This window comes from Ranitomeya imitator, chromosome 2 (genome assembly GCF_032444005.1).
Source record: "Ranitomeya imitator isolate aRanImi1 chromosome 2, aRanImi1.pri, whole genome shotgun sequence".
NCBI lineage: Eukaryota > Metazoa > Chordata > Amphibia > Anura > Dendrobatidae > Ranitomeya > Ranitomeya imitator.
Genome location: NC_091283.1, coordinates 648,168,866 through 648,191,447, shown reverse-complemented (window position 1 = coordinate 648,191,447; position 22,582 = coordinate 648,168,866). Strand labels below are relative to the sequence as shown.

Below are 22,582 nucleotides of genomic sequence, written 5' to 3'. Positions count from 1 at the left end.
GTTATCAAGTGCCTGTAAAGCAATTAACAATGGCGTGGCAAGGTTATTAATAATATCTTTGTAGACTTTTCTGCTGTAAGCTTATTTCATTTACTATGTCCAAATATTACAGAAATTATTTAAATTATTCAATGATCGGTTATAATGTCGATATTATATTGTGTATGGCTTTTAATTACTCCTTGTTTATAGTATCTTTCTCTTTATATATACACTCATCACTTTTTGGGTAGTAATAGTAAGTGGGTTTAAGAATTGGTTACTGCACAGCCCAGCTACTGTATGTAACGGTGGTTTCTTGAACTGAAATCTGTGAATTAGTGAGTTATTAGAGCTGGCTACAATACATGCGGTATAATAGTTTTTGAGACATCACAGATGTCATTATACAGGTAGTCAGACTGTGGCTACCCCTTTGTTATGGTTTATTTTCTGCATTCCCCATTATAGGATCCACATTGCAGGATGTTTAGCGGCTGGTATTTTGCTGTAGTTACCGTATTATCGATCATAATTTGGTAGTGTTGCATTGTTAAAATTAATCTGTTGTAGTCCTGGAATTTTGTTCCTTAAGGTACCGTCACACTCAGCAACTTTGCAACGAGAACGACAGCAATCCGTGACGTCGCAGCGTCCTGGATAGCGATCTTGTTGTGTCTGACACGCAGCAGCAATCTGGATCCCGCTGTTATATCCCTGGTCGGAGCTAGAAGTCCAGAACTTTATTTTGTCGCCAGGTCGGCGTGTATCGTCATGTTTGACATCAAAAGCAATGACGCCAGCAACGTTTTACATGGAGCTAACAACCAGCGAGAACGATAAGTGAGTCGCCGTTACGTCACTGGATTGCTCCTGCCTCGTTCTGGAGTTGCTGTGTTTGACGTCTCTACAGCGACCTAAACAGCGACGCTCCAGCGATCTAGTTTAGGTCGGCTTGTTGTCTATATCGCTGCAGCGTCGCTGAGTGTGACGGTACCTTTATATGCACAGTCTTTCCTGTTGTGAGTTCTGTTTTTGGGCTCCCTCTGGTGGTTACTGATGGTACTGGGTGACTTGTCTTTCCTGGGTCTCTGGGTTCCACCTGTTCCATCAGGATATGGGAGTTTCCTATTTAACCTGGCTTTGCTGGCATTTCCTCGCCGGTTATCAATGTATCCAGTGTGTCTTGTTACCTCTGCTCCCTGCTCCTAGAACCTTCTGGTCAAGCTAAGTTTGGATTTTCCTGTTTTGGTGTTTTGCTTTATTTGGTTTTTTAGTCCAGCCTGCAGATATGTGATTCTTGCTGCTGGTTGCTCTAGTGGGCTGAAATTGCTCCTCATGTACCATGAGTTGGCACATGAGTTCAAGTAATTTCAGGATGGTTTTTTGAAGGGTTTTTCGCTGACCGCGCAGTTCACTTTTGTATCCTCTGCTATCTAGCTTTAGCGGGCCTCATTTTGCTGAAACTGTTTTCATACTGCGTATGTGCTTTCCTCTCATTTCACCGTCATTATATGTGGGGGGCTGCTATTTCTGTGGGGTATTTCTCTGGAGGCAAGAGAGGTCTGTGTTTCTTCTAATAGGGGAAGTTAGATCTTCGGCTGGAGCGAGACGTCTAGGATCATCGTAGGCACGTTCCCCGGCTACTTTTATTTGTGTGTTAGGTTCAGGGTCGCGGTCAGCTCAGGTTCCATCGCCCTAGAGCTTGTTTGTATCTGTGCTTGTCCTTTAGTGATCCCCTGCCATTGGGATCATGACACTTTCCATAGCATGCAGAACTGGTTGATGACTTTATTAGGCATGGGTGATGGGGGTCGAGTCCATTCAAGGTGTCAAATGGCCTCGCTGGTGGCGGTTTAGGAGTCAGGTGGAAGTTGCAGACAAGTTAAGGTGGACTCATTTTAACTAATAGAGGATGTAAAACCTCATGGTGGTGGGCAGGCTCGGCTTTGGTGGCCAGCCTCAAGGACGTTGCAATGGTAACATCAATCAGGGGCGGGCACAGGAGTGAGGATAATAGTCATTGGTGCCCTAAAAGACCATTAACTGTTTCCTATGTTACAGAATTGCAATGTATCCGTTAAAATGGCTACTATGGCATATGTTTTTTTGTGAACTCATAGACTCAAATAGACGAGTCTCTTCCAATCTATGAAAGAAACTAGTGCATGCTGCAATTTTTTTTACACACCGATTCAGGCATGTGCTTACAGCACTGCCCCACTGAATAACATTGGACCAAGTGCGGTTAATTTTTTTTCATGGACAGCATTTTGCACCGAAAATACTGTCTTGATGCAATTTGTCATAAATGCCAAACATTCTTTCTTTTTAGACATATTCACAAGATTTGGCTAGTCACACAAACCTTTTTTCTCCATCTAAAGAAAACTATTTGATTATGTTAATAAGACTCTGATCTGAGTTTGATCAAAGTGGAATCCGATTTTCAGCGACCTGTGTCCCCAGTTTGCGTCTCTGTTCTGGAGAGAGCTTTGTCATTTACTCGGCATTGAGCTGAATCTCTCTTAAGCATACCATCCTGAGACGAATGGGTTGGTAGAGAGGGCTAACCAGACCCTGGTCACATATCTGCAACATTTTGCTTCAGCCAGGCAGGATGACTGGGCATCCTTGCTACCGTGGGCAGAGTTTGCGCTGAACAATGCTGAGCCGACTCCACTTGGCAAACCCCATTCTGTTGTGGATTCTGTTATCGAACTCCCTCCTGTGGTCATGAACGGTACTTCGGCGAGTTCTGTCCATGGACTCCCTCTGGTGGCTTTGAGTGGAGCTGCTGGTTCTGAGGTTCCTTCCACAGGTGACCTAGTTTATTCTTAGGCTGGCTGCTCTATTTAACTCCACTCTGATCGTTACTCCATGCCAGCTGTCAATGTTCTAGTACTGGTTCAGTTCGCTCTTGGATCTTTCTGGCGACCTGTTACTCCAGCAGAAGCTAAGTCCCTGCTAGTTTATTATTTGTTCTTTGTTTTCTTGTCCAGCTTGCTATCAAGATTTTGCCTTGCTAGCTGGAAGCTCTGGGATGCAGAGTGGCACCTCCGCACCGTGAGTTGGTGCGGGGGTCTTTTTGCACACTCTGCGTGGTCTTTTTGTAGTTCTTTGTGCTGACCGCAAAGACACCTTTTCTATCCTCAGTCTGTTTAGTAAGTCTGGCCTCCTTTGCTGAAACCTGTTTCATTCCTGTGTTTGTGACTTTCATCTTATCTCACAGTCAATATTTGTGGGGGGCTGCCTTTTCCTTTGGGGAATTTCTCTGAGGCAAGGTAGGCTTTATTTCCTATCTCTAGGGGTAGCTAGCTCTTAGGCTGTGAAGAGGCGTCTAGGTAGAGTCAGGTACGCTCCACGGCTATTTCTAGTGTGTGTGATAGGATTAGGGGTTGCGGTCAGCAGAGATCCCACTTCCCAGAGCTTGTCCCGTGTTTGTTTAACAATCAGGTCATTCCGTGTGCTCCTAACCACCAGGTCCATAACACCATTCCTCCTTAATTGCGGCCAGCATCCGAGGATTCCTGTGCCCATGACCGTGTCATCTGCCGACTCCAGGGTGGCAGACTGGGCTGTGGAGGCACATTTGGGACAGCACACAGGATGCCATCCGGGCCTCCAAGGAGAGAATGAGGTCCTCCGCTCCGACCTTTGCTCCTGGCGACTTGGCTCTACACCCTAATATCAGGCTGCGAGTTGAGTCCACTAAGTTTGCACCTCGCTACTTGGGTCCCTTCAAGGTCCTGGAACTGGTTATCCCTGTGGTCTACCGTCTGGCCCTTCTTCCATGCCTAAGAAAAAAGGGCAGCACACTGCAGCGCCAAAACATGCAAACTTGAAAACACGAAATTTGAACTGCATTACTGCACTAGAAATATGAAAAATGAGAGCTTTCAGCGCATAAAAATGGCCATATTTATGTGTACCTCGTAGCCACTTTACGGCATCTCTCTTATACGAGGCCCTACGCTTGACCTACCTCATTGAGAATAAACGTCTCCATCTGAACGGGTACATGTGAAACCTCTTCTTGGACTCAAATTCTCACTCTCTGTGGAGGGGTATTAGACCTACTATAATTAAAACACCTGTGGCTAGGAGGCGGGAGTGCACGATCAGAAGGCTAGAGAATACATTTCAAAAACCTGACCTGCACATCCAAACATAGACTGAGTGTGAACAGGTGCTGAACCCAGAGTCGCCAACTCGTATATAGTTAAGAAAAAAGGGCAGCACACTGCAGCGCCAAAACATGCAAACTTGAAAACACGAAATTTGAACTGCATTACTGCACTAGAAATATGAAAAATGAGAGCTTTTAGCGCATAAAAATGGCCATATTTATGTGTACCTCGTAGCCACTTTACGGCATCTCTCTTATACGAGGTCCTACGCTTGACCTACCTCATTGAGAATAAACGTCTCCATCTGAACGGGTACATGTGAAACCTCTTCTTGGACTCAAATTCTCACTCTCTGTGGAGGGGTATTAGACCTACTATAATTAAAACACCTGTGGCTAGGAGGCGGGAGTGCACGATCAGAAGGCTAGAGAATACATTTCAAAAACCTGACCTGCACATCCAAACATAGACTGAGTGTGAACAGGTGCTGAACCCAGAGTCGCCAACTCGTATATAGTTAAGAAAAAAGGGCAGCACACTGCAGCGCCAAAACATGCAAACTTGAAAACACGAAATTTGAACTGCATTACTGCACTAGAAATATGAAAAATGAGAGCTTTTAGCGCATAAAAATGGCCATATTTATGTGTACCTCGTAGCCACTTTACGGCATCTCTCTTATACGAGGTCCTACGCTTGACCTACCTCATTGAGAATAAACGTCTCCATCTGAACGGGTACATGTGAAACCTCTTCTTGGACTCAAATTCTCACTCTCTGTGGAGGGGTATTAGACCTACTATAATTAAAACACCTGTGGCTAGGAGGCGGGAGTGCACGATCAGAAGGCTAGAGAATACATTTCAAAAACCTGACCTGCACATCCAAACATAGACTGAGTGTGAACAGGTGCTGAACCCAGAGTCGCCAACTTGTATATAGTTAAGAAAAAAGGGCAGCACACTGCAGCGCCAAAACATGCAAACTTGAAAACACGAAATTTAAACTGCATTACTGCACTAGAAATATGAATATGAATCTAAGGTTACGGTACCATAGTCATAGATACCCGGGTATCCCTTTGCAGAGTGTTTAATCGTTACTTTAGAGGTGTATCGCATAGTAGATGTGTGTAAGTTATACTCAGTGTGTCATTCCAGGGGCTCCTCTTGATAACACTACATTCAATTTACGCTTGTTCTTGTATTGAGTTGTTCTGTGAGGTAAATTGATCACTAGCCTGTTGGAGTATACAGTTCTCAGGAGACCTTGGAGTGGCACAGTGATTTCAGCTGCTGCTGAATTAGTGTATCTTTGGGGTGCATCTGCCTGAGTATTCCTCATATTACCTTACTTATTCTGCCTTTGAGTAAGCTACTGTTTGAGATTTCTGCCTTGGTCTTGGTTTGTGACTCACTGGATCTTATTCGGACCTCTGGTCATTACATTTTTGGCATAGTCGGCAGGATCCAGTGTTTGTCATGGACGAAGGCGAGGGTAGAAACGACCCCGCTGTATCCGCATCCTCCTTGGGAATTGAGGTTCCCCGGGCAGCCGCGGCGACTCCGGGAGGATATGTGCCTGTAGGAGCTTTACTTCAGCACATGCCGAAATACGATGGGCGCAATATGGCGTTGCAAGATTGGGCTGAGAGGGTCCGGAGTATTCTGCACATGTGTAATTTGACCCCCGCGTTACGCGCTGAGCTGGCATTAAATGCACTGGAGGGTGATATTAGGCGTATGGTGATGGTGCGCCCAGAATCAGAGAGGGATACGTTAGAAAAGATTTTGGAACTGTTAGAGGGGAGTTTGGGGGGCCGAGCGCGTGTGGCCCAGCTTCGGTCACTATTCTTTAATCGTCCCCAAAGAGTGTGTAAGTCCCTGATGCAGTACTCTAATATCTTGCAAGAGACGTTGAATGAGATGCAGCGACTAGACCCGGGGGCCATGGGGGCGTTCCGGGAGGTAGACCGCTTGCTCCGGGATCAATTCATCACCGGGTTAGTCAATAGACTTCTCCGGGACAAACTGTTGGAAATGGCCCGGGCTGCACCAGAATTATCTTTCTGGCAGATTTACCGAGCTGCAGTGGAAAGGGAAGAGAAATCTGCTCATGTGCCCGAGGGGTCAGTGAACAGTGCCCAGCTGGAGGAAGGTGGGTCAGGGGGAGAGGGGCTGTTAAGCGTGGTACAAGCTTTGCGTGCTGAGGTAAAGGAGTTGAAGCTGAAATTGTCTCAACTGACAGTTGGTCCCGCCTATACCCCCTCACGGGGGCCTTCTGCCCCACCCCTGGAACGGTGACCCCACAGATGGCCAGGTCGCCCTATCAGAATGAGTCAAGCCCTCGTCCACGAGGTACAATTACCTGCTGGAAGTGTGGGCGCCAGGGACACATCTTTCGTTACTGCCGGACGCTTGCAGCCCCAGAAACCCCGTCGCCGGCTTTAAACTTCCGGCCGCTGCCATGAGAGGGCAAGCAGCAGCGGCCCCATCCGCACAAAGCCCTCGACGGGATGAGCAAGATTTATTTGCATGTAGTCCAGTGATGGAAGCGGAGTTTGAAGGGCGGAAGATGAGGTGCTTGGTTGACACGGGATCCGAATGTACTATAATGCCTCTAGAAGTATATGAGAGATACTTCAGTCGACTAGTGATGCCAGAGGATGGCCGAGTGATACGACTTACCGCTGCAAATGATGGTCAACTGTTAGTCAAGGGGATCGTGTGGATGCAGTTAAAAATGTTTGGTCAAGAGCTGGGGCAGAAAGGGGTAGTACTGGTGGATCACCCCCCTAGAAGAGGAATGGAGGTGACGCTCGGAATGAACGTGCTGCGAGACTTGAATCACCAGATGTATGCCAGTGAAGGACCCCGATACTGGGCCCGGGCGACAAGACACCGACCCACACAGAGAATTTTACACCGTCTAGTGCTGAGTTGCGACTTGCTGAAAAGTGCGGTCCCAGGTGGCCGGGTGGGCCGGGTCCGAGTGCCATCGCGGGCCCAGATCCTGCTGGGACCCAGACAAGAGGAACTCTTAATGCTGCCGGTGGGAGCTGCACAGAGATTGAATGGGCTTGAAGTGCTACTTGAGCCCGCCCAAGAGAGTTCCTCATTTGCCAAAGTACATGTGGCCCGGTCTTTGGCGATTGTGAAGAATGGACGGGTGCCGGTCCGATGCATCAATGTTTTAGATGAGGCTGTTACAATTCCCGCTGGGACCATACTGGCTGAACTGTTTGTGCCGGCAGAGAAGGTGCCGGAAAATGCAGGATTCGAACTGCGACCAGATCAACAGTCATCCTGGACATTTGCGGTCGAGGTAGGCCGGACTGAACCTCCTACTGAGGAATGGAATGGTCGTGTGATCATAGAGCAGATGGGGGTGGAACGGGAGAAGCTGACCCCAGTGCAGTTGGAGAGAGTTTTGTGGGAGCATCAAGAGACCTTTTCCCGACATGGAGAGGACTTCGGGTGTACCCAGACGACTGAGCATGAGATTCCCACGGGGGATACTCCACCCATTAGAGAAAGATATCGTCAAATCCCTCCGGCACTCTATCAAGAGGTGAAGAGCATGGTGGCCAGTATGCTGGACAACCAAGTGATCCGAGAGAGCCGGAGTCCCTGGGCGGCCCCTGTAGTCTTGGTCCGCAAGAAGGATAGAACACTCTGATTTTGTGTGGACTATCGAAAATTGAATGCCCACACCGTACGGGACGCATATTCTTTACCCCGTATTGAAGAATCCCTGTCGGCCCTGGGTCGGGCCAAGTATTTCTCAACATTGGATTTGGCAAGTGGGTACTGGCAGGTCCCAATGGCTGAAAAAGATCGGGCCAAGACGGCGTTTGTCTTACCAATGGGGCTCTTCAACCGGATGCCCTTTGGCCTCGCTACCGCCCCGGGAACCTTCCAACGCCTGATGGAACATTGCTTAGGCGATCTAAATTTTGAATCAGTCCTGATATATCTAGACGACATTGTGGTGTTCGGAACCTCATTTGAAGATCATCTGGAGAAGCTGCGTCAAGTTCTCCGGCGGCTCAGGAGCTACGGCCTGAAAATAAAGCCAAAAAAAATGTCAATTGTTACGGAACCAGATTGAGTATTTGGGACACCTGGTGACCCCGGACGGGGTACTACCTATAGCCAGTAAGATTAAGGCGGTACAAGAGTGGCCACCTCCCTGTGACCTGCGAGAAGTGCGGGCCTTCCTGGGCCTAGCAGGATACTATCGGCGGTTTGTGCCTAAATTCTCACAAGTGGTGGGTCCCTTGAACGAACTTTTGAGAGGGACCACGCTGGGTCCTCGAAACCGCCCCATTCCATGGGGGCCCCTACAGGAAAAGGCATTTGATGAAGTGAAAACCGCCCTCACGAGTGCCCCATTGCTGGCATACGCCCGGTTTGACACCCCTTTTTTGTTGTATACCGATGGTAGTCTTCATGGGTTGGGGGCAGTACTAGCACAGGTGCAGGACGGCCGAGAGCGAGTGATTTCTTATGGCAGCAGGTCTTTAAGAGACTCCGAGCGAAATCCGGCCAGTTACAGCTCATTCCGACTGGAATTACTGGCCCTGGTGTGGGCAATGACAGAACGTTTCGCCGAGTATCTAACAGGGGCTGAGGTGCTAGTCATGACAGATAACAACCTGCTAGCTCACTTAGAGAATGCAAAACTGGGAGCGTTGGAGCAGCGGTGGGTCGCCAGACTGGCCAAGTTCAATTACCGCATTAAATTTCGCTCTGGTCGAGAAAACGGCAATGCAGATGCATTGTCAAGAGTGCCCCTTGGGTCATCAGGGGAAGATGTTGACGAACAACTTGAGGACACTGGAAGATAGGTATCTGCCCCAAAGCTGGAGTTTGAAAGTGTGGTACACTCAAGTGGGGTGGCCACCGGAATGCCCTGTGTCCTGGGTAAAACACCCTCAGATTGGACAAAAGTCCAGGATGAGTGTCCGGACATTGCACTTGTGCGTCGTTGGGTACAAAACAAGGTCTTGCCCAGTGCAGAGGACAAGGCTCAGTTGTCCATGGAAGGAATGAAACTCCTTCGACAATGGGATAAATTGTGTGTGGAACAACGTCTTTTGTATCGTAAGGTGTACCTGCCATCTGAGCTGCAGCATCGGTACCAACTGATAATTCCTGTGGGGATGGGTCCCGTGGTCGCTCGCGAGGCGCATGAGAAGGGGGCCCATTTTGGAAGTGAAAAGACACTTCAGTGGTTGCAGCGAGTCCTCTATTGCCCTGAGTTGGGAGGGATGGTGGCCGACGCATGTTGGCAATGCCGAATTTGTGGGCTCAACAAAAGCCCTGAACAGCGGGCTCCCACACAGTCTATTAAGACTTCAGCTCCACTGGAGCTACTCATGATTGACTACGTTTTGATAGGGTACTCTACGTCAGGGTACTCCTATTGCCTGGTGATGACAGATCACTTTACCAACTATGCTGTAGCGGTGCCGACAAGAGATCAGACGGCCAAGTCGGTGGCTGAGGCCGTGTGTCGACATTTCTTCCAAGTGTTCGGGTGTCCGCAGAGAGTACATTCAGATCAAGGGGCCTGCTTTCAGGGGACGCTGATGAGGGAGTTGCACCAGCTCTATGGTATCGAGCAGTCGAGAACAACGCCTTACCACCCTCAGGGTAACGGGGCGTGTGAGCGCTTTAATCGGACCTTGTTGCAAATGTTGAGGTCCCTAGAGGGTCAGCAACAGACACGCTGGCCTGAGTATCTCCCCGAATTGATGTGGGTTTACAATAACAGGGTGCACAGTACTACTGGTTACTCACCCCACATGTTGATGTTTGGTAGACCTGGCCGGGACATTGAGGATTTGAACATGCCGGATCCCTCCTCTGCCCCCTTCGGACTGCATCCGAGTGGGTACGAGAGCATCGGCGGCGGTTGAGGGTGGTGCATCAGGTGGTGGGAGACCGCCTTCGCCAGGTGGTCCATAGGGACACGCGACCTGTACAAACAGAGCTGTTCTCTCCGGGGGACAGAGTGTTGGTGAGGACAAAACGACGGTCAGGAAAGCTGAGTGACCGATGGGAGGCGATACCGTATCTGATAAAAAAAACAGGTGAATCCTGAGATTCCAGTGTACGAGGTCGAGCCGGTGGGGACAGGGGGGCCAACCCGTAATTTGCACCGTAACATGCTACAACGGTGCTGGTTTGAAGATTCGGTGCCTATTCCCCCAGAGCCAGAGGCCGTGTCCCAAGGGGCGGGAACTCTGAATGATCTTGAGTTTGATGGTGTGCTTGTTCCTGCGCCTGCTTATTTGCCCCCTCCGACCAATCTGGTCTTGTGTGATGAGAATGTTGAGGATGTGGAGGATGCTGTTGAGGAGAGCTCATCAGATCGACTGCTTGGTCCTGACGCTGTATCACGGGACATCGAACCGCAGAAGGAGACAACTCCACTTGCGCCCGCTAACACGGCCTCGGAAGTGACTTTAGCTCCCTCTGGGGTTGCACCTGTTGATGTAGGACTCAGGAGAACTACACGATCTACGGCTGGAATACCGCCTCAGCGATATGCTCAGGAGGAATTTGAGTGGGAAGGTATGTCGAGGACGCCAACCTCTAGTGGGGTGGCATGTAAGAGGGTGAACTGTAGTCCCACTAAGGTAACGTTCACACTAGCGTTATGCTAGTGTGCGTCGGGTTAGCGTCGGGCGACGCAGCGGCGACGCACGCATCATGCGCCCCTATGTTTAACATGGGGGACGCATGCGTTTTTGTTTGTTGCGTTGTGCGACGCATGCGTCTTTTTTGCCGCAAGCGTCAGACCAAGAAAACGCAACAAGTTGCATTTTTCTTGCATCCGATTTTCGGCAAAAAAACGACGCATGCGTCGCAAAACGCAGCGTTTTTGCGTGCGTTTTGCCACGTTTTTGCGTGCGTTGTGCGTTGCGTCGCCGACGCAGCGGCGCACAACGCTAGTGTGAACGTAGCCTAAGAGGGCACTAGGACCCTGTGGTTTTTGCCTGCTGCAGCAAAGGAAAGACACTGCCAGGCCCCTGGAGACTATGTGTGCTGGTGGGTGGGGTCTGGGGTCGGTTGTGTAAACTGTGAGATAAGGAAGAGAGAGCAGAAAAGAAAAGGCGGGAAGGCAGAAGGAAGCAGCAGTGTTATAGAAAGAGACTGTGTAAATTTGCTGCCAGTGTGTTGGAGACAAGCTTCGAGAAGAATCAACTATGTGAGAGACTTGTTTTTGTTGCTAACGTTTTTCTGGAAACAGTTAACCTTTTATTTTGGAAGACTGAGACTTTACTGAAAGCCCAGTACGTACTTGAGAGTCTGTGGAGTCCCTGTGCATTGAGTTGAGAAACAAGTTTGGACAGACTGCTGATATATAAAGACGGACGGATTGTTGTAAGAACATTTCTAGGAACTACAGGAGAAGAGACAACTTCTTTAGTCCACTAAACTAAGTCCCCGGCGTTTGGGCTCGGCATCGGCCGACAAGACGGAGAAGCGTGCTGTAATTTATTGGCGCTGAAGACTTGGACTGGCTGCAGCCTGTGTGGAATCCTGCCTGAGAGAGGTGTCATCTTAGGTTACGGTACCATAGTCATAGATACCCGGGTATCCCTTTGCAGAGTGTTTAATCGTTACTTTAGAGGTGTATTGCATAGTAGATGTGTGTAAGTTATACTCAGTGTGTCATTCCAGGGGCTCCTCTTGATAACACTACATTCAATTTACGCTTGTTCTTGTATTGAGTTGTTCTGTGAGGTAAATTGATCACTAGCCTGTTGGAGTATACAGTTCTCAGGAGACCTTGGAGTGGCACAGTGATTTCAGCTGCTGCTGAATTAGTGTATCTTTGGGGTGCATCTGCCTGAGTAATCCTCATATTACCTTACTTATTCTGCCTTTGAGTAAACTACTGTTGGAGATTTCTGCCTTGGTCTTGGTTTGTGACTCACTGGATCTTATTCGGACCTCTGGTCATTACACATAGGTGCTCAATATATAATGCTGTGCCATATAGAATGCTGCTGCTGGTGCTGCAATAAAAAAAAAATAATCACATACTCACCTCTCTTCGCTCAGGGTGCCAGCGCTTTCAATATTTACCTGCTCCTCGTGCGGCTCCGTCTCCAGCACTAACGCTCAGCAGAGGGCGCGGACTGACTACGTCACCGCGCCCTCTGACCTGAGCGTCACTGCTAGAGGACGCTGCAGACGGAGCCGCACCGGAGCGAGGAGCAGGTAAATATAGCGCAGCGCTCCCCTCCCCGTATAATTACCTGCTGCGGCGCGGTCCCTGCAGTCCCTGGCTTCCCCGGCTTCTTCCTGTAATTGAGCGGTCACAGTTACCGATCATTTACAGCAATGAATATGCGGCTCCACCCCTATGGGAGGTGGAGCCGCCTATTCATTTCTGTAATGAGCGGTGCCATGTGACCACTCAGTACAGGAAGAATCTGCAGCGCCGCAGCAGGTAAGTATAACTACACAGCCCCCGATTCCCCTTCCCTGCCGACCTCCCGGTATATGACTCGAGTATAAGCCGAGAGGGGGACTTTCAGCCCAAAAAAATGGGCTGAAAATCTCGGTTTATACTCGAGTATATACGGTACATACATACATACATACATACATACATACATAGTCAGTTGTCGACAAAAGTATTGACAGCCCTGCAATTCTGTCAGATAATACTCAGTTTCTTCCTGAAAATGATTGCAAACGCAATTTCTTTGGTATTATCTTCATTTAATTTGTCTTAAATGAAAAAGACACAAAAAGAATTGTCCTAAAGCAAAATTGGATATAATTCCACACCAAACATAAAAAAGGGGGTGGACAAAAGTATTGGCACTGTTCGAAAAATCATGTGATGCTTCTCTAATTTGTGTAATTAACAAAACCTGTAACTTACCTGTGGCACCTAACAGGTGTTGGCAATAACTGAATCACACTTGCAGCCAGTTGACATGGATTAAAAATAAACTCAAACTCACAGACAAAATATGGGTTTCATATAGTAAGTAATATCCCAGTGGTTTTGTATATCCACCCATAAAGTAATAGAGGTAAGTGCATACTCCCAATACACATTTACAACACCAAAAAATGGAGTTCCATACACCAAGTAAAAATTGTATAAATATTATTGTAAATATACATAATCATAAATTAACAAACAAAGAAACAAAAAAGAGACCCTAGTAAAGAAGCAAGAGAAACCCGGGCATAAGCATCACTAGACATCACCATGGTATTAATAATATATCACTACTGATCATATAGACTACCGATGCATCCAGCATCAATTGTAACATAGTTCACATACCCATCTGTATTATTCCTGAAACTAGGTGTCCTCAATGCCAAGTAATCCCCTCAGATTATCCTTTAGACCAGTGCCGTCACTGAGAGGAATGAGTAAATATTGACACTTGTAGTAAAGGAGCTTACCCATGGTGAGTGTGATGCAGTGCCCAGGGACCGAATCCACCCCTTGACGCGCGTTTCGTGTAAGCTTTTTCAAAAAGGGGCTCAACCTCTGTCCTGTGTCCTTGTGTGTGCCACATTGAGCATGGAGAAAAGAAATTAGGCCAAAGAACTGTCTGAAGACTTGAGAAACCAAATTGGGAGGAAGCATGAGCAATCTCAAGGCTACAAGTCCATCTCCAAAGACCTGAATGTTCCTGTGTCTGTAAGGCTACGTTCACATTTGTGTTGCTGGGCGCAGCGTCGTCGACACATGCGTCATGCGCCACTATCTTTAACATGGGGGGCGCATGGACATGCGCCGGTATGCGTTGTACTGCGTTTTACCACGCATGCGTCATATAGACGCACAAGACAGGGCGCAGAGGACGCTACTTATATCACATAAGGGAGTTTCAATTAAGAAAAAGACCCAAAAAAAGAGTGTTCATACGAAAAATACAAATTTATTTAGACATAAAATATACAAAATTATAACAAGGTAGAGCTAACCCTGCAGGATGGGGGAAATAGCAGTCCGCACTTCACTATGGTATCAATATAAGCAATATATAGCTAATTTCAAGTAAAAAGTATCAGGAGACATTTCCTATTAGATACCATCATATAGTCAAAGGCATTAAAGCAGCACAGATGTAGAGAGATCTCAATTAGCCTAATGAGGTCAGTGTAACTCCATCGACATAAAGTGGCATAGTGCAAACCGATATCAGCAAATGCTGTGTCTAGGGATGACGCTGAAATATCAAATAGGCGATAAATATAAATATAATGCTTGCATAAATTACCTATTAGGAAGTGTGGTAGCCGGACCCCTGCCTGCCGCCTCAGAGGCGGCAGGCAGGGGTCCGGCTACCACACTTCCTAATAGGTAATTTATGCAAGCATTATATTTATATTTATCGCCTATTTGATATTTCAGCGTCATCCCTAGACACAGCATTTGCTGATATCGGTTTGCACTATGCCACTTTATGTCGATGGAGTTACACTGACCTCATTAGGCTAATTGAGATCTCTCTACATCTGTGCTGCTTTAATGCCTTTGACTATATGATGGTATCTAATAGGAAATGTCTCCTGATACTTTTTACTTGAAATTAGCTATATATTGCTTATATTGATACCATAGTGAAGTGCGGACTGCTATTTCCCCCATCCTGCAGGGTTAGCTCTACCTTGTTATAATTTTGTATATTTTATGTCTAAATAAATTTGTATTTTTCGTATGAACACTCTTTTTTTGGGTCTTTTTCTTAATTGAAACTCCCTTATGTGATATCTGTAGTATTAGAGTGATCCACGTTAATGGATAATTGTTGGTGGAATTAGATGTTCTAGAGGACGCTACTTGTAGCGTTTTCCCTGTGCCGAAAGTCTTGATCTGTAGGGTCTTATGACAACGCATGCATTGCAAAACTGTTGTGAATTCCATTCTTGGGCTCCCTCCTGTGGTTTTGAGTGGTATGGCTGCTTCTTGGATTTAGCTTCTGCAGCTGTTTTCACTGATCGTCTTTCTGGCTCGGCTATATTAGTCTGGCCTTTTCCCTCATTCAATGCCAGTTGTCATTGTTCCTGCCTGGAGTCTTTGCGCTTAGGATTTTCCTGACACTCTGACCAATTCAGCAAAAGCTAAGTCCTTGCTTGTTCTTTTGCAATTCTCTTGTTGTTTACTTGTGGTTCTCCACTCTCTATGTTTTGTTCATTTGTCCAGCTTATCAGTATGGATCTATTCAGCTAGGCTGGAAGCTTTGGGCAGCAGAGTTTGCCCTCCACACCTTTAGTCAGGTGTGGAGATTTTTGCATTTCTCTGCGGTGGACTTTTTCTAGTTTTTATTACTGACCGCACAGCTCTCTGTCCTGTACTTTTTCCTATCTAGCTAGAAGTGGCCTCCTGTGCTAAATCTTGTTTCATACTACATATGTCATTTCCTTCTCCTCTCACAGTCATTATTTGTGGGGGGCTAATCTATCCTTTGGGAATTTTCTCTGAGGCAAGATAGAAGCAGGAAACCTATCTTTAGGTTTAGTTAGTTCTCCGGCTGTGACGAGATGCATAGGCAGTGTTAGGAGCATTCCACGGCTGCTTCTAGTGTTGTGTTGAGCTTAGGGACTGCGGTCAGTATAGTTGCCACCTGCTCAGAGCTAGACGCATGTCGCTCCTTAATCACCAGACCATAACACAAAATGCTGCGTTGTGTATTTGCGTTGTTGGTTGCATCGCCGACGCTGCGCCCAACAACGCAAATGTGAATGTAGCCTAAGAGGGTGGTGCTGTTATGGACAGTAAAGAACACGCTGTCACTTTAAGAGGCTGCACCCCCTTGTCTGGCGTGATGGAATGTTCTGCATCTCCCCTGCAATAATCATTGTAATGAGCTGGTCGGTGCAGAGTACAGGTATGGAGCTGGAGCAGCGTGTGTGAGCTTAGGCTGCTGGAGAGAGGACTTGTTGTGCTGATAGCTGAAAGAGAAAAACTGTGTCCTGATATAGCTGCAAGAGAGCCACGAAGATACAGAGAAAGGGATTTACAGTTTCCAGGAGCATCCCTAGGATCCAGAAGCAAGGAGAAGACCACGTTTCACAGAGCTGACAGAAAGCCGTGCGCACCACCGTATTGGACTGCTGGGGTCCCCCTTGGGACTGGACCTGATTCTCCACATCACCGTGAGTCTGTTCCTGTTTGGTGCACCTGTTAGGGCCTAGTGTAGGCTTCAATAGTCAGTACACGGGAGCCGTGTGGCCTGCTTAGTAAAGGCCAAGGAGGTTATACGTAGAGTAGCATCATTACTTGTTTATTGTTTACATTTGCTTGTTAGACATATTTTGAGTCTGTTATAGCTGGAGCACAGTGCTATTTTACGGAAAAGATAAAGTTTATTACTCTTGCAAACAGGGGTTTACAATGGCAACAGACAATTTACATCTTCCTCATTCCCTTCATTTCTTGCCTTCCAATAAATCTACCCTTTGTTGCTTGCACCTCATCTTGTGTACAGTAGTCTTCCTGCACCGTGGTGGTCCCCAGCCATCGCTTCTTGTCTACCGTGCGCAGTGTCATCAAGAAGTTTAAAGCCCATGGCACTGTGGCTAACCTCCCTAGATGTGGACGGAAAAGAAAAATTGACAAGAGATTTCAACGCAAGATTGTGCGGATGTTGGATAAAGAACCTTGATTAACATCCAAACAAGTTCAAGCTGCCCTGCAGTCCGAGGGTACAACATTGTCAACCCGTACTATCCGTCGGCGTCTGAATGAAAAGAGACTGTATGGTAGGAGACCCAGGAAGACCCCACTTCTTATCCCAAGACCTAAAAAAGCCAGGCTGGAGTTTGCCAAAACTTACCTGAAAAAGCCTAAAACGTTTTGGAAGAATGTTCTCTGGTAAGATGAGACAAAATTAACACCTACAATACTGCAAATCAACCAACATCACGCCAAGCCACCAAAGAAGCGCTAGGCTAAGAACCAGTAAAATATGTAAAGTTTATTTATAACAAAAGATAAAAACACATATATAATGCATATAAAATGGGGAAAAAAAAATGCAGGAACAACCGGCAGGGATGGCTGAAAAAGTGGTAATAATGAATATAAAGTTGCCTTCAAAATAACAATATTACTATAGTAAATGTAACCACCTGTTGAAAGACCATATAGATATAAGCCACCAGCCAGGGACCCATGACACCCGATGCGCGTTTCGCTGAGGAAAGCTTCGTCCACAGCCCACGTAGTATATAGCAATGTGGGCACTATATGCGTGGTTAAAAAAGACTTAAAATAAACATATACTCACCTTCCGAAGGCCCGTTGAAGTCCTGGCGCCTGTGTGCGGTGCACGTGGCAGCTTCCGATCCCAGGGTTGGTATGAGCGCAGGACCTGTGATGATGTCACAGTCACATGACCGTGACTTCATGGCAGGTCCTTCTCGCATAGCATCCTTGGCACCGGAATTTGCCGCTTGCAGGAGAAATTTGTCCGGTTACCCTTGAGAAAATAAAAAAAATTGTTGCTAAAAGATAATTTTTGTGACTAAAAAGTTAAATGTTGAAGGGTGCAGTGTTTAGAATGGCGTCAGTTTTGTGTATTTTCTGCCACATAGACCCCTAATTAACCCCTAAATAACCCCTAATTATGCCTTCCAATGTGAGGTGGTCCCAAAAATAAATTTTGTTGTAAAAGTGAGAAATCGTTGGTCAAATTTTAACCCTTATAACTTCCTAACAAAAAAAATTTTTTTCCAAAATTGTTCTGATGTAAATTAGATCTGTGGGAAATGTTGTTTATTAACTATTTTGTGACATATTTTTCTGTTTAAAAACTCAAATTTTTGAAAATTGCTAAATTTTCGCTAAACTTCCGTTTTCTACACAAATAAGTGCAAATTATAAAGAAATTTTAAAACTATAATGAAGAATAATATGTCCCGACGAGAAAGCCTTCTCAGAATCGCCAAGATCCGTTGAAGCGTTCCAGAGTTATTACCTCATAAATGTACAGTGGTCAGAATTGCATAAATTGGTCTGGTCATTAACGTGCAAACCACCCTTGGGCGGTAAAGTGGTTAAAGGCGCTTTAATGCTGAGTAAGTCCTTAGCTTTCTTGTAGAAATCGATTTTGCAGTTTTAGAGAAATCCAGTTGAAATTGTATGCTAATGAGCTGCAAGTGCAGCACTGTTGGAGAATGCACTTGCAGCTTTCTTGATCTTTGTCTACTCCCTGCCTCCTGTCTCTGGCGTTCGGGACAGTGACCTGTATGCCAGGGACAGGAGGCAGGCAGTGGGCAAGGAATGGGGAAAGAAGCAGGAGAGCTGTAATTGCAGTGACTGCCCCTCTGCACTTAAAATAACAGAAAAACAGATTTCTACAAGAAAGGTAAGGATTTCCTCAGCAATAAACTGCCTTTACTTACATGTCATTGGGTGTATAAAATCCTTAAGTCCATGAAAATGAAGACTCACTGTAAATCTACGCTCAGATTTGGCTATGACTTAAGGGTCCTACATTTCATGCAATCACATTATATGGCAGCGCACTGAAAAAAAAGGCCTTTGGAAATCATTTAAGGCACTTATTTTTTGCTTAAATAGAGAAAGAGGTAAGATTGTAGTTTGTTTTCATAAGCGCAAGACGCACAAATGAAACATTTACATAAATGTATAATATTCACCATATAAAAATTGCACAAATAGGTTTAAAAATGTATGCTAAAAAACACTGAACTTGTTCCTATTTTAATCTAGCTTAAGATTTTTGTGTTTCTCCACTGTTACGGAATATATAAAATAATAAACGGGGGAAGGGTGAAAAGTAGAGCTGTACATTGCAGAGAGCCATCAGGGTAAAAAAAAAAACTTGGAAAAACTGAGGTTTGTATTATTGTACCTTCTAGTGGTTATACTATTAAAGTAATCAAACACAAAAATCCAACTTTTAAGACCATGATCACACGGTCAGTATTTTACCTCAATGTTTGTAAGCCAAAACCAGGGGTTGGTGAACGCAAAAATGGTGCACGTGTTTCTATTATAAATTTCCTTTGGTTTTGGCTTATAAATGTAAACTACTGACTCTGTGCACGTGGCCTAAGTAATTTGCACACAGCATTGTTGGGCATTAAATTAAAAAAATAAAAATACAAATTAAAAAATTTTTTTTAATCCTATAAGAACCGAAGACAGACATATCTGAAGCAAATAGAAAATATTTTTAAATAATACTGTTTTTTTCTATTCCTCATGGAATAATAGATTTGGCGTCAAATGAGAATCACACTGGAATACAAAATCAAGAAAAAACATCTGTAGTACATACTGAATACTTTAAGATCATAGTACAGCAAATAATATTCACAGTATCAAACACCTTGAAAACAAATAAAATTCTAAAGGCCCCTTCACATTAAGCGACGCTGCAGCGATACCGACAACGATCCGGATCGCTGCAGTGTCGCTGTTTGGTCGCTGGAGAGCTGTCACACAGACAGCTCTCCAGCGACCAACGATGCCGGTAACCAGGGTAAACATCGGGTAACTAAGCACAGGGCCGCGCTTAGTAACCCGATGTTTACCCTGGCTACCATCCTAAAAGTAAAAAAAACAAACAGTACATACTTACCTACCGCTGTCTGTCCTCCAGCGCTGTGCTCTGCACTCCTCCTGTACTGTCTGTGTGAGCACAGCGGCCGGAAAGCAGAGCGGTGACGTCACCGCTCTGCTTTCCGGCTGACCGACTCTCACAGCCAGTACAGGAGGAGTGCAGAGCACAGCGCTGGAGGACAGACAGCGTTAGTATGTAGTGTTTGTTTTTTTTACTTTTAGGATGGTAACCAGGGTAAACATCGGGTTACTAAGCGCGGCCCTGCGCTTAGTTACCCGATGTTTACCCTGGTTACCAGTGAAGACATCGCTGGATCGGTGTCACACACGCCGATCCAGCGATGTCCGCGGGAGATCCAGCGACGAAATAAAGTTCTGGACTTTCTTCAGCGACCAACGATCTCCCAGCAGGGGCCTGATCGTTGGTCGCTGTCACACATAACGATTTTATTAACGATATCGTTGCTACGTCACAAAAAGCAACGATATCGTTAACAATATCGTTATGTGTGAAGGTACCGTAAGTAAACAATGTCTAGAAGGAACTCAATTAATGAGAATGAGTCACCCCTCCTACCCATCAAACACTTAATAACCAAACGGCAATGTATAATAAAGAGGCCGAGCATGTCAGAGAAGGCTGGGTTGTAGCCACGTGCAAGTGACCTTCTCCTAGCATCAGCCATAGTGGTTACATTAATGGATGAGCCATGATCAATAAAGTGCAGAGGGGGGGTAGCAGCATATTTGCAGAACACTGTGCTGTAAGGGTTCAAATAACATGCCCACCCCACCTGCAGTGTTCCAAGGTGCCTATGCTCTATTATATGTCCCAGCTGCAGAAAAAGCAGCTGAGGGTTCAATATGTAATGTAAACCGTAAGTACTTAAAGTCCATAAAAAAGAGAAAAAAATTTTGATTAGTTTATGACCTGCCATTTCACTTCTATGCAAAGAGCCCCCACAAAAAGGATGAGGGTTTGTGCATTCTTTGCAGATAGTAAAGAGTCATTTCCATCCTGGCTTGGTCTGTCCTTGAGGTAATCAACATTCTTATAAAAGTGGCAAAGTGAAAAAAAAAACCCTCAAGGATGCAAAGGAATTACACTTGGAATCCATTGTCCTCATCCTTGGAAGGTGAATCCGGATGCCGGCCGCCAGAACGTCTCTCAGCATCACGCTTGGCTTTTTCAGCTCTCCGTAAGAAATGTAATTCCTTGGTGGCTACCATCGCCAGGATATGCAATGGGCTGATATTTTCACATTCCTCAAAGTCTGAAGGAGAAAGTGTTACATCATCATCTGTTGAATCATCTGTTGAATTGCAACGTCTTTTCTTGTTGGGCTGTGAAGATGTGGGCAGTTCCTGAGATGTCCATTCAGTTTTCACGCCTTGGACCACATCCTGCACAGCAACATCAGGACTCACAGTAGTTAAAGCATGAAAAGTTTGTCTAACAGGGTAGATAAGAGGCAGAGGTACCAAGTTACCAGCCATAGTGGGGACAACCAGTATGCCAGGTATGGTATGGTGCTCCATCTGTGTCATCGACGATAAGGCAATTGGTCTTTGCTGGATTGGAGGAGACTCAGGGTTCTTGTTTCCCTTCAGAGAGATTGTGCACTTGGTAGGGTCTTTACCATCCTTACGCAGCATGTCCGGCAAGGTCCGTCTCCGAGCATTTATAAACCAGTTGCTAATCTACACATGAAAAGAGAAAATGATCAGCTAAATCCTTACATAATCAAACAATTATAGTATTGCAGGGGGTGTACGAGATATAGAAAGCACTGCTAAGACATTGCATGGTATTGTAGAGCTGCCCCAAGTAAGGGAATAAGACCACACTGCCATACCACAAAGTCAAGAGAGGCACTATTTAAGGGGGCAAATCATTTTTCTTTCAATCTTTTTTTTTTTTTTTTTGCAACAAGTACAAAAGCATTGACTGGTTCCAGAAAACCAATTTTGATACCCCCCCACCAACACTATTGTGTCATTATTATACAACTATCCTAAAATACTGGCTTCAAAGGAGAACCCACTAGGTACTCATATATAAGAAATGTTTGGGGGTCGTACCTGCAGCACTGTGAGATGAGTCTGTAGAGATAACATATCTTTCTCCGTGTCTGAGGGATAAGCATTGTGTCTGTGCTCATACAACCAGTCGCGTAGGACTTTCACAGCCTCTTTCGGCAGATTGCCTCGGCGCTTCCTCTTTGACCCGGGAACTTCCAGCTCCACGCTGTCATGCTTACTCTCAGACGGGAAAGATTCCATTATCTTGGCCATAATTGGTCCTGTGGTGAGAAACATTGGGTCAAACAATGTTAGAGATATACAAATCATGAAAAATGTATGGTTTATACAGTGTAGAATTGGCCGTCATGAACAATCTACTGGGATTGAAAGACATCACTGCACTACAGGAGTCCGGTTACTTCCTGAAAATGGCCTTTTCCAGAGTGTGATGAGGGGCTTCATTTACACGTAATGGTCATCCTACTTAGCCTCAGACAGAATTACCAGTAATCAGTTAAGGTACCTTCACACTAAACGACGCTGCAGCGATCCAGACAATGATCCGGATTGCTGCAGCGTCGCTGTTTGGTCGCTGGAGAGCTGTCACACAGACAGCTCTCCAGCGACCAACGATGCCGGTAACCAGGGTAAACATCGGGTTACTAAGCGCAGGGCCGCGCTTAGTAACCCGATGTTTACCCTGGATACCATCCTAAAAGTAAAAAAACAAACGCTTCATACTTACCTTCGGCTGTCTGTCCTTGGCGCTCTGCTTCTCTGTACTGGCTGTGAGCACAGCGGCCGGAAAGCAGAGCGGTGACATCACCGCTCTGCTTTCCGGCCGCTGTGCTTACAGTGAG

General features: G+C 46.0%; 1 protein-coding gene across 1 annotated transcript; it reads right to left on the bottom strand.

Moving 5' to 3' along the window:
- Positions 1-20,798: 20,798 nt before the first annotated feature.
- On the bottom strand, positions 20,799-21,992 carry LOC138666778 (homeobox protein TGIF2LX-like). The gene is made up of 2 exons (XM_069754950.1): positions 21,780-21,992; positions 20,799-21,398 (listed from the first exon to the last, which is right to left on the bottom strand). Exons 1-2 carry the CDS (start codon positions 21,990-21,992, stop codon positions 20,799-20,801), a joined length of 813 nt encoding a protein of 270 aa, XP_069611051.1.
- Between the last annotated feature and the right edge of the window lie 590 nt (positions 21,993-22,582).

What these genes read in the sequence shown, in the direction of transcription:
- LOC138666778 (XM_069754950.1), bottom strand. Translation starts at nt 21,992, where the DNA reads ATGGCCAAGATAATGGAATCTTTCCCGTCTGAGAGTAAGCATGACAGC. An exon ending in CTCATCTCACAGTGCTGCAG is followed by an intron (nt 21,399 to 21,779) that starts GTACGACCCCCA and finishes TTTCATGTGTAG; the next exon opens with ATTAGCAACTGGTTTATAAA.